Consider the following 14,775-nt stretch of genomic DNA (forward strand, 5'->3'; position numbering starts at 1 on the left):
TGGGACGTTCCGCGTCAACCGGATCAGTGCTCTGTACATAATTGTATGGGACCAATTGAAACGTTTAAGGTCTTAAAATGTTCATCTCGAAGTACTTTAACATTTACAATATGGCCTTTTTAAAAATCCAAAATGGCGGCCGAATTATGACACATTATATGGCTGAAATGTAGAAAATCTATAATTAAAACATTATTTAAGAAGCAAAAAATGTTCGAATTGGCATTAAATTGATCATCAACAGTGCTAGGGGTTTACAGAATCAAAAAATGCTGACACTTTTCAAAATTTTCAAAAATACAAAATGGCAGATCCAAAATGGAGGAATAGTTTCAAAAATATGACTCAATTCACTCGAAACTTGTGACTTGGGGGTTTTTGGGGTCGCTGATTACAAATCTGAACTCAGTTTTCAAAAATTCAAAATGGCGGATCCAATATGGCGGACTGTTTTTTGAAAAAATTACCCAATTCACTCGAAACTTGTGACTCGGGGGTTCTTGGGGTCGTTCTTTACAAATATGAACTCAGTTTTCCAAAGTACGTTCTATAAACATTAATTTTTTATCAATCTCTCTACCTTTTAAGAATTAGGACTGTATGAACATGTGTCTTTTAAAATTAGCATTACGTAATATTATTTTCTCCACTAAAATACGTGTTATGATATTTTACACGCAATAAACTTGAAGCAGTCATTTTGATATTTTATTGAATTTTGTAGATATTTTTCCAAAATTTAAGGCGGAATGCTTTTTAACCTAGTTGAGATTTTTGTTGATTAAACATACACCTTATTTTGTTTGTAATTCTGCAAACTTCCTTAAATTAATTTGAATTCGAGAATTTTGATGCTTAAGCAGTTCATTAAGAAATTTTAGATGTAATAAAAATATTTTCTAAATAACCTGTTTCTGACCATTTATTCTTATATTTGCCAATTATTCTACTACATATATCGTTTTTATAATACTCGGTAATTAAGTTCACCATACTCTCAACGAAATTTTTGCCCTTTTGGAAGTAGAAACCCCCAAAAGTACTTTTTTAATTTTTAAAAACAAAAACAATTTTTCAATGAGGTCTTGGAAATTTGAAAATTATTTTTCGTAAATCACATATCTACACTATGTTCATATTTGTAAAGAGCGACCCCAAAAACCCCCGACTCACAAGTTTCGAGTGAATTGGGTAATTTTTTCAAAAACAGTCCGCCATATTGGATCCGCCATTTTGTATTTTTGAAAACTGAGTTCAGATTTGTAATCAGCGACCCCAAAAACCCCCGAGTCACAAGTTTCGAGTGAATTGGGTAATTTTTTCAAAAAACAGTCCGCCATATTGGATCCGCCATTTTGAATTTTTGAAAACTGAGTTCAGATTTGTAATCAGCGACCCCAAAAACCCCCGGGTCCTAAGTTTCGAGTAAATTGAGTCATATTTTTAAAACTATTCCTCCATTTTGGATCTGCCATTTTGTATTTTTGAAAATTTTGAAAAGTGTCAGCATTTTTTGATTCTGTAAACCCCTAGCACTGTTGATGATCAATTTAATGCCAATTCGAACATTTTTTGCTTCTTAAATAATGTTTTAATTATAGATTTTCTACATTTCAGCCATATAATGTGTCATAATTCGGCCGCCATTTTGGATTTTTAAAAAGGCCATATTGTAAATGTTAAAGTACTTCGAGATGAACATTTTAAGACCTTAAACGTTTCAATTGGTCCCATACAATTATGTACAGAGCACTGATCCGGTTGACGCGGAACGTCCCATATATATATATATATATATATATATATATATATTCAAACTTGGTTTTTGATAATTTTTACTCTCATGTTTGAATAATCAAAAAAAAAAAAGATTATGTATCTGTATTTTTTATCATGCGAGTTTTGAAAGCGAGTACATAAGTCTTGGTTGGTATACAACAAGTCCTTGACAAAGGATTTAGATATTCGAATACTTCTGGCGCCAGGCTATAATAACCCTTCACCCACGCGGCGAAACATCGTTTTGCAGAGAAACGACTTTTCCCTCTCTCTCTCTCTCTCTCTCCGGAGCCTGTATGTTACTCACCATTTCGTATTACTTTCATTTACTAATATAAAATTTAACAAATTTGTTTTTTCAATTTGATAAAAAAAAAAAAAAAATTTATTTGATTTAAATAAAAATTTATTTGATCTGAAATAATATTTATTTGTTCCAAATAACATATATTTGAATCAAATATAAATATATTTGTCTCAGAGCCTACTAACTCATTTATTTGTTGCAAATATATTTCATTTCATTGAATAATAAAAAATTTATTTGAGCCAAAGAAAAATTTATTTCTGACAAATAAAATTTTTATTTACGCCAAATAAATAAGTTACTAGGCTCTGAGACAAATATACGTTTATTTAACTCAAATATATTTTATTTGGTTCAAATAAATCATTTCTCTGGGTGTAATAAATTTTTATTAGTTTTAATTAAAAAATTTATTTAGAGCAAATAAAATATTTTTATTTTAATCAAATAAAATTTATTTAAATCGAATTATATTTATTGAAAACCGAATAAAATTTATTTAAACTGAATAAAATTTATTTGAGACAAAATAAATATTTGAGACAAATATATTTTTTTTTTCCCTTGGTATATATATAACGATTGCTTTAGAATTAAAAAGGGAAGTAATGAGAACTTGAAAAAAATTAACGAGAGAGTTATTTTATCCCCATATTATATTATGTACGCTCTTAAATTGTATAATTAAAATAAAAAAAAAACGCGACGGAAGGAAATAAAAAAAAAACCTATTTTTCACATAATAATAATTTGATGACTTTTTCTTTCTTACAATGAGAAATATTTTATTTGAACTCAAATATAATATATATTTAAGTTAAATAAACGTTTATTTTTCTCAGAACCAATTAAATTAAATAAATATTTATTTGCAACAATTAAATAATTATTGGCAACAAATAAATATTTATTTGACTCTGAGATAAATTTCTGGGTGTAAAAAAATAAAAGGTTGGCCCTTGAGCAAAAAATGATGCAAATTTTAGGGTTTCTCGCGCATATATTAAAATGAGTCATTGGAGTTTACAAAAAAAGATTTACCCTCTATCGATTCTTTTTTTTTTTTTTTTGTTGATAATTTGACTTCAGGTAATCCTAAAAGTGGTATTATAGGGTGTGTGTTATTTAGATTGACACCTGAAGCAGACCAGCTCTCGTCAAATCGAATTATGATAATTTTCAATCCCCCCCACCCACTTTTTTTTTTATCATGTTGCGTCAAAGTCCTGGCACAAAAAGCACTAAGCCAAACAGGGTGGGGTAGAGACCTCACGGATGAGTCATACTTCATCCCCTGCGGGGGGTGGGTTTTTGCTCTCCCTATTTCTCGTTGCGGCAGATTCTCTCTCTCTCTCTCTTTCTCTTCAATTGAAACAATACTGGGTGTCCAGATTGTATCAGATTTTTATTTTTTTTAACAATTAGTAAAAAGTATTTAATTTTAATAGAAAAAAAAAAATTAATTAGGAAATTTTTTTTTCTATTAATTATTGTAGGTTTCAAAAACAGATAATTAAGATGCGATGCTTTTAATTTAGAACAAAACGGGAGGAAACCTTGTTTGGGAGAGAGGCGCCTAAAACAGCTGCCACACGTTGAATCATCTAGACGCTTCTTACTATACTCTGCGACGTTGTCACGTTTTCTAAGGATTTTAAGAGCATTTTTTTTTTTTTTTTAATCAGAAAATTTCATCTCTTAATCACAAATAATGCCACTCCCTGAGGAATATCACGAGTTTTATTATCAGAATTATTATATCGTGATAATTTTTTAATTTTTAGAAAAAATACTAATTTGTATAATTTATAATTATTATTTAATATTTAATTATATTTTTTACCTCGGGGGCAAATAAATATTATTTGCGCTAAATAAAATTTTATTTATACACTGAGAAAAAGAATTATTTGTTTCAAATATAAAGATCAGTTTAAAAGTTTTTATTTAACCCAACACAGTTTTTATGTTTAATTTTAATATATAGAAAATATTTTCTACTTTGGCTTAAAATTATTATTTGTTTGAATAATTATGTTTGATTCAAACATATTTTCTGTTTGGCTTAAATTGAAAATATGTTTAAAATTTTTATGTTTGATTTAAACATAAAAATTTATTATGAATAAATTGAAATCAACCATAAGTTATGTTTAAATTAAATATATTTTCACATTGAATCAACCAGAGAATATATTAAATTTAAACATAAATATGTTTGACTGAATAACAAAGCTATTTTAAGTTTGGGTTAAACATATTATGTTTGAATCAAACATATCGTTTTCTCAGTGTACTCTACATTTTTTATTTGAAAAAAAAAATTATGACTCTGAAATATATTTTTTTGATTTAAATTGTTTGATTGGAATAAATATTTATTTGATAATAGTAAAGAAAATTATTTGAATCAAATCAATTTTTTTCTACATTTTTTTTTTTTTTTGCGAAAAATTCAATAGTTTTTTTGACAAAATATTGAGAATTTTTATATAAGTGAATCAATTTCCTAATACTGTATACCTGCATTACTGTTATCCACCCAGGGCAACACACGTGTGTGTTTCATGAGCATGCGTGCTCGCATTAGACAATTTATATACCTTAAGGGTAATTTCGAGTATATAATCACTTCCAAAATAAATAGTTGCAACGATAATTTTTTTCTTTCGCAATAAAGTTAGAAAATCGTTACAAATTCTAGTTTTTCGAATATTTTCATATTTTAAAATAAATTTTATTCTTTTTTTTAATTTTCAACAAATTAAATTTTAAAAAAATACCACCAGATGTGAATTTAAAAAAGGATTTTTTGGTCTCTATATCTGGTGTCTTAAAAATAACAACATCGAACTCAAGTTTCAAAAAGAATAATAATCCCGCAGCATCTCTCTAAAACACGCAATGAGACTCTATTTAAGAATCTTCAAATACAACCGCAATATCAAAGCAAAAGGGGGCGAAGACGCGATGATGGGAAGAGTTACTTGTTAATGAAAGGTTCTTTCAAAGATTCTCAAAAAAAAAGAGAAAGAAAGAAAGATCAGCTTTCTGAACATCCAAAAAAAAAAGGAAGAAATATTTGCAATTCTTAAAATATGTGTGCATTTTCAATTTACATAAATATATGTTACAACATTTACGGTTCTCGAAAAAAAAAAATGAATCAGTGAGAAAAAAAAGGCGTATACACGAATGGAATTGATAATCAATAGTGTCCTTTTTTTTCGAGGACACTGAAAACGTACACGTGTATTTTATATTCAATTTTTTTTTTTTTGAGAGAGAGAAAAACAATTATCGAAAAAAAATTAACAAAGAGTAAAAAAAAATTTTGCAAGGACAGCACAATTGTAGAGCCAAGATAGTTATTCTGCATTCTACATGTTGGGCATTGACCTTTTTGAAAAGGATAGAAAAAAGGAATTTTTTTTAAATTAATATTTTTTAATTTTTTTATATTAATTTTTTTTAATTTTTTAAATTAATTTTTTTTTATTTTTTTTTTTATTTTTTTAAATAATTTTTTTTAATAACGTACCACATTTTCGTTTATTGAAAATTCTTCCTCGTAAAAACATTCATCGTTTTCTTCTTTGATATCGTGTCGTTTTAGCCACTCCATTCTAGGTAAAGTATTAAATACTGATTTTCTGATGAGACTTTATCTCCTTAGTAGAATATTTGCAGATCACGCGGGCATCACAATTAACAAGATCCCCTCTTTTGATAGTTGATACATTTTTCTTCAAACTCTTCTCGTTATTTAATTTTCGAAATAATTTTTCTTTTCATTTATATAAAAAAAAAGCACTGCACTTTGCACCACTGTAATCTATTTTTCACATGACACTTTTTTTTTCTCACTTTTATGAGCATAAAAAAAAGTAATACCTGTCATGAACACACTCAATTTTCACGATCACTAGGCACAATAGTATTTTCTTAATAAAAAAAAAAAAATTGAAATAGGTTTTTTTTTTTAAAAAAAAAAAAGGGGGAAATTGAAGACGCGAGTTTTTCACGCCGCGAATATGATATATATATATATAGTGCAGCTGCAGCAGTCTGCGTGCAGTTGGAGAATGCCGAGGAAGCAATGTGAATATAGTATAGCGTTGAAGCCGGCCGGAAAGCAGTGTACCAATACAGTGAGAGTGAGACAGAATGAGTTTTAGGGGGAAAAAGCCAGCTAAAAAGAGAAAGAGACAAACACAAGAGAAGAGGAAATAGTGGGAAGAGGGGAACTCGCAACAAGAGTAGGGGAATAAGATAGAAAAAAAGAGTGAGAAAGAGAAAGAAAAACTCGCGGGGGCGTAATTTTTTTTTTTCCAAAATCAGAGACTGAAACACAATTTTTTTTTTGGCGAATTTTGCAAAATGAAAAATTATTTACAAATTATTTAATTTAGCTGCAAAGAAAAAATGATAAATAATGACGTCCCTGAAGTTGTCAATATTCAAAAGCCGAATACAAAATAATCGGACAAACATTTGTTCGAATTGAAAATTTTCTTTATTTTCCAAAAAAAATTTCAAAAGTATTGTAATTTTTAACATAATTGTATTTGAATAGAAATTTTCTACAATTTTCTAACAAAACTTTTTTTTTCTAAAACATAATTTAAAATTGACAAACGAAAATTGTAAAAAAATTTCTTTTTTTTTTTGCAAAACACTAATGGAATGTAAAATAAATATCTCGTGTAGAAATTTCCCCAGGGCCCTAATAGGGAATGAAACACCACACCTAATCAGGGCCAAATCAAAGTGACGAGAAAATGTGAATTTCCTAATCAGGGCCACATTAGGCGCGGCGTTTCATTCCCTAATAGAGCAGCTTGATCCGCCCCCAATCTGGGCCCTAGTAAAATTTCTGGAAATATATAAAAAATAAATAAATATAGTTTTGTATCTCTAAATAAAAAAAAAAAGTATAAATTATTAATTTTTAAAAAAAAAATTATCTATTTTTTAAATGGAAAAATTTTCACTAAATAAATAGAAGAGAAAAATAATTGTTACGGCCCTGAAAAAGAGTATATATCTCTCTCTTTCTTTATCCATCTGGCTTCCCCTCTAAAACTCCTACCATAGAGACGCGGTTACCCCTACTCTTTCTATATACAATCAGCATGAGTTCAGGGACGATTCTTTCAGAGACATATACTACTACTATATACACACAATTACAACTACCAGCTCCAGTTCTAAGACCATTTCGATAACGATGAGGGAATTAAGCCATTAAAATTAAATTAAAATCAAAGAAATAAATTAACAAAAAAAAAAAAAAAAAACTTAACTGTAAAAATGAAGGACATTTGACCCTAAACCCTTTTTCTAGGAATATTTCCCGAAAAAAAAAAATTAATAGTTTAAAACGAAAAAGATTATAGAAGTGAAAAGAAAATGAAAAGTATATTAAATGAGACACTATGATTGAAAACCAGTTTTGAGATAACAGTAAAAAAAAAGTAAAGTAAAATATAACAGTAAAGGCATTTTTTTTACAGAGCGACTCAGATATTTTTTTCGCTATGCAATTTTTGGAAAACTAAATTTTTTTTTCAACAATAAATAAATTTCAATAAAGTATGTACATAACTTAATGATAAAACATGTTAACTTAATTTCGAATTAAGTCAACAGAATAAAATTTCCATTACAATATTGATTGCGCACCAATATTTATATTGTGAAATAATGAAGTCGAAAAATAATTTTACATCAATTTAATTAATTTTCCATTATGTGGCAATATTTTAATTAAAATAAAATTAATTTCAAACAATACGTGAATTTGTGAGAAAAATTTTCATAATAAATGCTCGAAAAAATATGCAAAAAAAAAAAAAATTGGACCTGAATTTAATAATTTTTTTTTTATTTTTATGAGTGCGATTTAAATTATTATAAATATTATAAATTGTAAATAATAAATTATATAAATAATAAATTATAAATAATAAATTATAAATAATAAAATATATTATAAATATTATAAAAATGATTACAAATATAATATTAATAATTATAATGAAAAAATTTTAAAACTGTTAAAATTCGTTACAATTTATAGAACCAATGAAAAAGTTATTAGCCCTTTTATTTCTTTTTTGCCCTTTTTTGTTTGTTTATATTGACTTTACGTCAAATGGTTTTACATATTAAAATTGTTTACATACTGGAAGAAAAGAGATTTTACATTCTCCCTCTTGTAAAAGTTATTACATATTATATTTCGATACATTTTTTAAAAATGTAATTTATTCTATTGTCCCTTTTTTCCCCTCAATATTTCCAATATATATATATATATATATAGATTGAGAAAGGTTCACAAGGGTGACCCCTCTCTTTCCCAAAGGGGTTGGGGTGGGGGAAGGGGGGTTACAGGATACCTTGCTGGATGCTGGATTGTGTTAGTAATGGTTGCCAATAGCAACCCACGCGAGTAATATATATATATAATACATGCACTCTAGAGCGACGCATTCAAAATATGTTGTTGGTTAGTTAGTGGTATATATATATAAATGTATTACTATTCAAAACTGTATATTATTGGTTCATAGTTTGTAAATTAATTATATGTTTTAATTCAATTTCGATGCCTTTTCAGTCAATGCCCCATAGAAATTATGTCATTAAAACGAGAAATTTATTTACAAACAAGGATTTTGTGCAGAAATTTTTTTTTAGCCATATGATACTTTTAAAAATACAGTAATAATAACAATTAGTACTAAAATAATTCTTACAGTACTAATAATTTTTAGTACTGTACTGTAAGAATTATTTTAGTAATAATTATTATTAGTACTAAAATAATTATTATTGCAAACAGAACGAATAATTATTATTAGTAGGTACTATAATAATTATTATTATTCTACAGTTCTAATAATTATTAGTACTTATTAGTGTGCAGTACTACACTGAAAAAAAATTCTAGTTAAACTGAAAAAAGGGTTTGATATTGACAACCAAACGTTTGGTTGGTATTTAAGCAACCAAATTTTTTTTTTTGGTTAAATCAACAAAATTTTTGTTGTCCCAATCAAACTTTAGTTAGGACAACAAAAATCCTTTTTTTCTAATTTTGGTTGTGTCAAACAAATTTTGATTGAGACAATTAAAATTTTTTTGATTTAACAAAAAAATTTTTGTTGCTTAAATACCAACCAAACGTTTGGTTGTCAATACCAAACCCTTTTTTTAGTGTAGTAACTAACTTTTGTCATAGTAACTAACTTTTGCCATTGTAACTTGTGCCATAGTAACTGTTGCCATAGTAACTAACTTTGGTCATAGGAATTTTTGCCATAGTAACTATAACTTTTGCCATAGTAACTTGTGCCATAGTAACTGTTGCCATAGTAACTTTAGCTATATAGTAACTATTGCCATAGTAACTTGTGCCATAGTAACTAACTTTGGTCATATGAATTTTTCCCATACATTGAAAAAAAGGTTAGGTATTAACAACCAAACGTTTGGTTGGTATTTAAGCAACCAAATTTTTTTTGTTGAATCAACAAAATTTTGGTTGTCCCAATCAAACTTTAGTTAGACAACAAAAATTCTTTTTTTCTAATTTTGGTTGTGTCAAACAAATTTTGATTGGGACAATTAAAATTTTGGTGATTTAACAAAAAAATGTTGGTTGCTTAAATACCAACCAAACGTTTGGTTGTCAATACCAAACCCTTTTTTCAGTGTAGAATAACCAGAATTTTGATTATTCTAACTAGAATTCTGGTTAGGGTATATTTAACATTTTGATTCTGGTTAACCAGATTTCTGGTTATTTTAACGTGAATTCTAGTTAATGCAACTACAATTCTGATTAACTTAACTAAAAAGTAATGTTAAATATAGCCTAACCAAAATTTTTTTTCAGTGTAGTATAATTATTATTAGCACTAAAATAATTATTACTATATACACTGAAAAAAAATAATTCTGGTTAGGCTATATTTAACATTACTTTTTAGTTAAGTTAACCAGAATTCTAGTTGCATTAACTAGAATTCTCGTTAAAATAACCAGAATTCTGGTTAACACTAACCAGAATCAAAATGTTAAATATATCCTTACCAGAATTCTAGTTGGAATAACCAGAATTCTGGTTATTTTAACTAGAATTTTTTTTCAGTGTACAGTACTAATAATTATTAGTACTGTATTCTTAATTTTAATTAACAATTCAAATTACGGGTGCGGATTTCAAAATTCCCACAATTATTGACGAAGTAAAAATAAAAGCAAACCTTATTCTAATTAAAGAAGTTGATGATTTTTACTATGGTATATCAAAAGCGGTTTTGTGATGAGAGAAATTTTAGTGATCACAAAACCAGTCTTTCAGCCAATCACGTTTAGTGTGTTGTTGTTATACTCGTATATATATATATATACATATATCTCGTTATAGTTATTTGTCACTACGACACTTGATATTGCCAATCGTAAATTGCAAATTTTATTGCTTCTGCACGATGGACACACTTATTTGACTCAACTCAAGTATTTGAATATAGTGCGCGTGGGGAAATTAATCTCGCTCCAGATTCATGTCACAAACTTGGCGCCAATTTAATACGCATATTTTTTTAAGTTAGTTTATCAATATGTATATATATATATAAAGAAGATGCAAAAACAGGCAGCAGTATGTATCTCTATAAGCTGACAGTAATTAAAAGAAATTTAAAATTGCAATAAATCATATATATATAAAGGAAATCCAACACGCAACGCGGTAAATATATAATATGAGATTATACCTTCACTTATTTGAGATAACGATTTTCATTTATATATATATATATATATATATATATACAAATATAGTGTGCATGTATATAAATCAAATATCAAATAAATATTTATACTAACTAATAATATATTTGAATTAAATAAACAGTATTTGAATCAATAATTTTTATATTTGAAACAAATACCATTTAATTAATTTCAATAATGTAATTATTTAATACAAATAAATATTTATTTGATAATATGCAAGACCTCCACCAAGAGAAATTTTTATATTTGAATCAAATATTATATATATTTGAGTTAAATACTATTTCCTACTAGCCCATTTATTTGGCGTAAATAAAATTTTTTATTTAAATTAAATAAAAATTTATTTGAATAAAATAAATTTTGTTCAGTGTGGAAACAAAATTTTAGAATAATTTTTTTTTTTTTGTCACTGTTGAAAATAATATTTTAGGAATTAAGTTGCGTATAAATAATTTCCTGGAAATATATATGGCATAATTTGAGAGCATCGTTCTTATATAGACAATGTTATATGAACATAAGCAAAATGTGTGAACGCATTCTATCAACACTGAAGCAACAATTGCATTTTGCACACTATATATATACTGCATATATTACAAATATATACAACAACGATTATATATAGTATATATATATATAAGTCTTTTGAATTTATTATAGAAGGAATGCCAATTACTATAAACGTTATCCGGTCTTACGATCGTAATATTTCGCATTTTTTTTTTTTTTTTTTTTTTTGCTAAACATCTTAGTACACAATCTTGCTTTTTTAAATAAGAAAAATAGTGCAACCTGAAAGTTTTTAAATTGACATCGATATAGAAAATATTTTCTATATCCAGAGAAATGATATATTTGTCCCACAGCCTAATAATTATATTTATTTGATTCGAATAAATTTATATTTGATTCGAATAAATTTTTATTTGATTTAAATAAAAAATTTTATTTAGGACAAATAAATAGACTAGTAGGCTGTAAGACAAAAATATACGTTTATTTAACTCAAATATATTTGGTTCTAATATTTTTGCATCAAAACATGATTTGATTCAAATACTGATATCTAATTCAAGTATCAACTTGTTATTTAAAAAAAAAAAACAGTAATTTCAATATTAATTTTAAATATTTTGATAAAATTTTCACCAAAATTTAGTATTTAATATTTAATTTAACGTTATTTAATCTTATTTAGATCCGGGAAATATTATTATAGAAAGTGGGCGAAAATGTTTTGTTATTGGAAAATTTGAATGTAGTTATTTTGTTATATATATATATATAGAGAACGTAGATATTGAAGTGGCGCCTCTTTTGTCTTAAATCTCGAGTTAACATCAGCATAATGCGGTATATTATGCTGATAGACGAGGAGACTAAGATTAAGCACATATATACAAGAACCGAAGGAAGAAAAGAAAGGGGGTCAATGACTGAGACATGAATCACAAAAAAAAAAATTAAATCTCTTCCATAATGCATATAAAGAAAATATTATGTATTTGTGCCCTGATTTATTTTCATACATTGTTTTCTTTGATTTATACTATTCAGAAATGGACTACTGAATATTTACAATATATATATATAATGAATAATTGAATTAAATTTTAATTTTCTGTTTCTTTTAAACTTTTTTTATAATGAGAGAGATTTTAAGAAAAATGTCGGTGTCTTTAAAGACAGTTGAGGATAATTACTGACGATGACATCATATGGAGGGTGGTAAAAGGGTTGACGTTTAATAATTAACAAAATTTATATATATTTTAAAACAAAGTGTGTCTCTCATTTTAAAACAAGTGTCGTGACAAATGACATCTTTCAATATGTACCTCGAATGATTATTTATTTCGAGACCTTGTAATGTGCAGAAAACATTGTGTCGAAGTTGGCCTCGATAAAATAACTCGTTACAAAGATCAAATAAATTATTTAAGTGATGTATTTATTATATTAGAATTTTTTTTTTGTTATACTTTTTTGTTTTACTTTTTTTCAATTTTTTTTTTTATAATTAGAATTTGTTATACAGTAAATTTTCAGTATAGTTAGATGTTTTTAAGATGGTATGAATTTGTAAGAACACAATATACCGCAAAATGAATTCCCTTGGAGTCCGTGAAAAGACAAGGGGACAGGAGACAAAAAGAAGAACTTGGAACAAGTCGTGCATATACAAATTGCTGCAAGAGGAAAAAGAATATTTTTTGCTACCTTTGCTCTCTTCAGCAAAATTCTAATTTTTTTTTCTCTCTCTAAATATTTATATATATAATGAAAAACTTTTCTTTTCAAAAAGGAGTTTTTGTACTAGTATATAAAACGTAAATAATAATCAAAATTTAAGTTTTGGTATTAGATTAGAAACAAAATATATACTAAAAAAATAGTTTTCCCCCATTATATCAAGAAATAAAAACTAAATGAATTTTGATTTTAAAAAAAGATTTTTTATTTTTGCACCTTTGAGAAAAAAAAATAGAAAATAAATTATAGTTTATAATTCTTATTTGTTATTACCTAACAAGTTATCAGAAATAATAACTTGTGCAATATACTTAAAGGTGGATTTAATATTGGATGCTGCGTTTTTTCTTGACATTATAAGATTTTGCAACACATACATGTAATTTTTATAGAGAAAGAGAAATAATTAGTGAGTTTTCAATATAAATCCTTTTTCTCGCGCACTAGAATATTTGCAATCATCTTTTTTTTCGAAATAGTTGTTGTGTCTTGACCCCAAATGTCGAATATCTCGCTAAGATATATACACCCATAGAAAATAAAGAAACAGCAATGAGAGAAAAAAAGAGAAGAAGAAAAAGACACGACAAAGGGTTTCGCCAAGACGCCTTATAAGGACACAAACACGACTCCTGTTTAGTGCGATATAAACTTTGTTGACAAAAAAAAAAAAAAAAAAAAATTGGAATACAAAAATAATAATCGCAGGATAAATTGAAGAATAATTACTCTATAAATTCATTTATCTAAATGAAAAAGAAAATTATACCTTTGATCCTTGAACCATATGAAAAAAAAAACAAAAACAACAAAGAAAATTTTATAAAAAGTTGAAGCACAAAATGGAGCACACATTACTGTATATCGAGAAATTTAATCACATCGAGAAAAGTGGAAAAATTTGATTGCTTATAACTAACGGGATTCGAGTATTTTTTAATCTACTTAATTAACTGCGGACAAGTTCGTAAAATTAAATTTTCGAACTCATTTTTTAGTTGATTTTTCCATTCGTAATGCAATAAAAAAAAAGAAAATTAATAATTAATTACATAATTAGTTAATTTTATAATTGATTATTATAGTTAGTTATTTTTATAATAAATTATGTTTGAATTAATTATTTTTATAACAATGAAATTATTTATAAAAATAATTAATTATTATACAGAAATACCCAACTATGTTTGAATTAATTAATTTAATTAATTAATTAATTAATTAATCAATTAATTCAAATTAAATAGTCGAAAAATAATTCGTTATTTTTCTAACTAATCTGACAATAATTAATTCATAAATTCTTTGATTCAAAAATAGTTTTAAAAATAATTAACTCAAACATAATTAGTTATTTTAATAATTGATTCGAACAAAGTTGGTTATTTTTATAAATAATTGAAACATAATTAGTTATTTTAATAATTGATTCGAGCAAAGTTGGTTATTTTTATAAATAATTGAAACATAATTAGTTATTTTAATAATTGATTCGAGCAAAGTTGGTTATTTTTATAAATAATTGAAACATAATTAGTTATTAAAATAACTAATCCAAACATAATTAATTATGAACACAGAAAATTAAAAGGCATTAAAATAAGCTGCAACGCTTA

At 26.1% G+C, this 14,775-nt stretch overlaps 1 protein-coding gene across 3 annotated transcripts in view; it reads right to left on the reverse strand.

The window, feature by feature from the left end:
• Positions 1 to 14,775, reverse strand: part of LOC127282408 (amyloid beta A4 precursor protein-binding family B member 1-interacting protein) — a 95,699-nt gene that overhangs the window by 48,950 nt on the left and 31,974 nt on the right. The window contains exon 1 of one of the 3 annotated variants that reach the window (XM_051306642.1): positions 5,628 to 6,185. The exons of the other annotated variants lie outside the window; for them this stretch is intronic. Coding sequence (XP_051162599.1) covers positions 5,628 to 5,711 — 84 coding nt within the window. The 5' untranslated portion in view covers positions 5,712 to 6,185. Of the gene's footprint in view, positions 1 to 5,627; positions 6,186 to 14,775 lie in introns of those variants that run through there. 3 annotated transcript variants of the gene reach the window in all.

The sequence above is a fragment of the Leptopilina boulardi genome, unplaced genomic scaffold (assembly GCF_019393585.1).
Source record: "Leptopilina boulardi isolate dan_hultmark-lab unplaced genomic scaffold, ZJU_Lbou_2.1 LbouV2_114, whole genome shotgun sequence".
NCBI lineage: Eukaryota > Metazoa > Arthropoda > Insecta > Hymenoptera > Figitidae > Leptopilina > Leptopilina boulardi.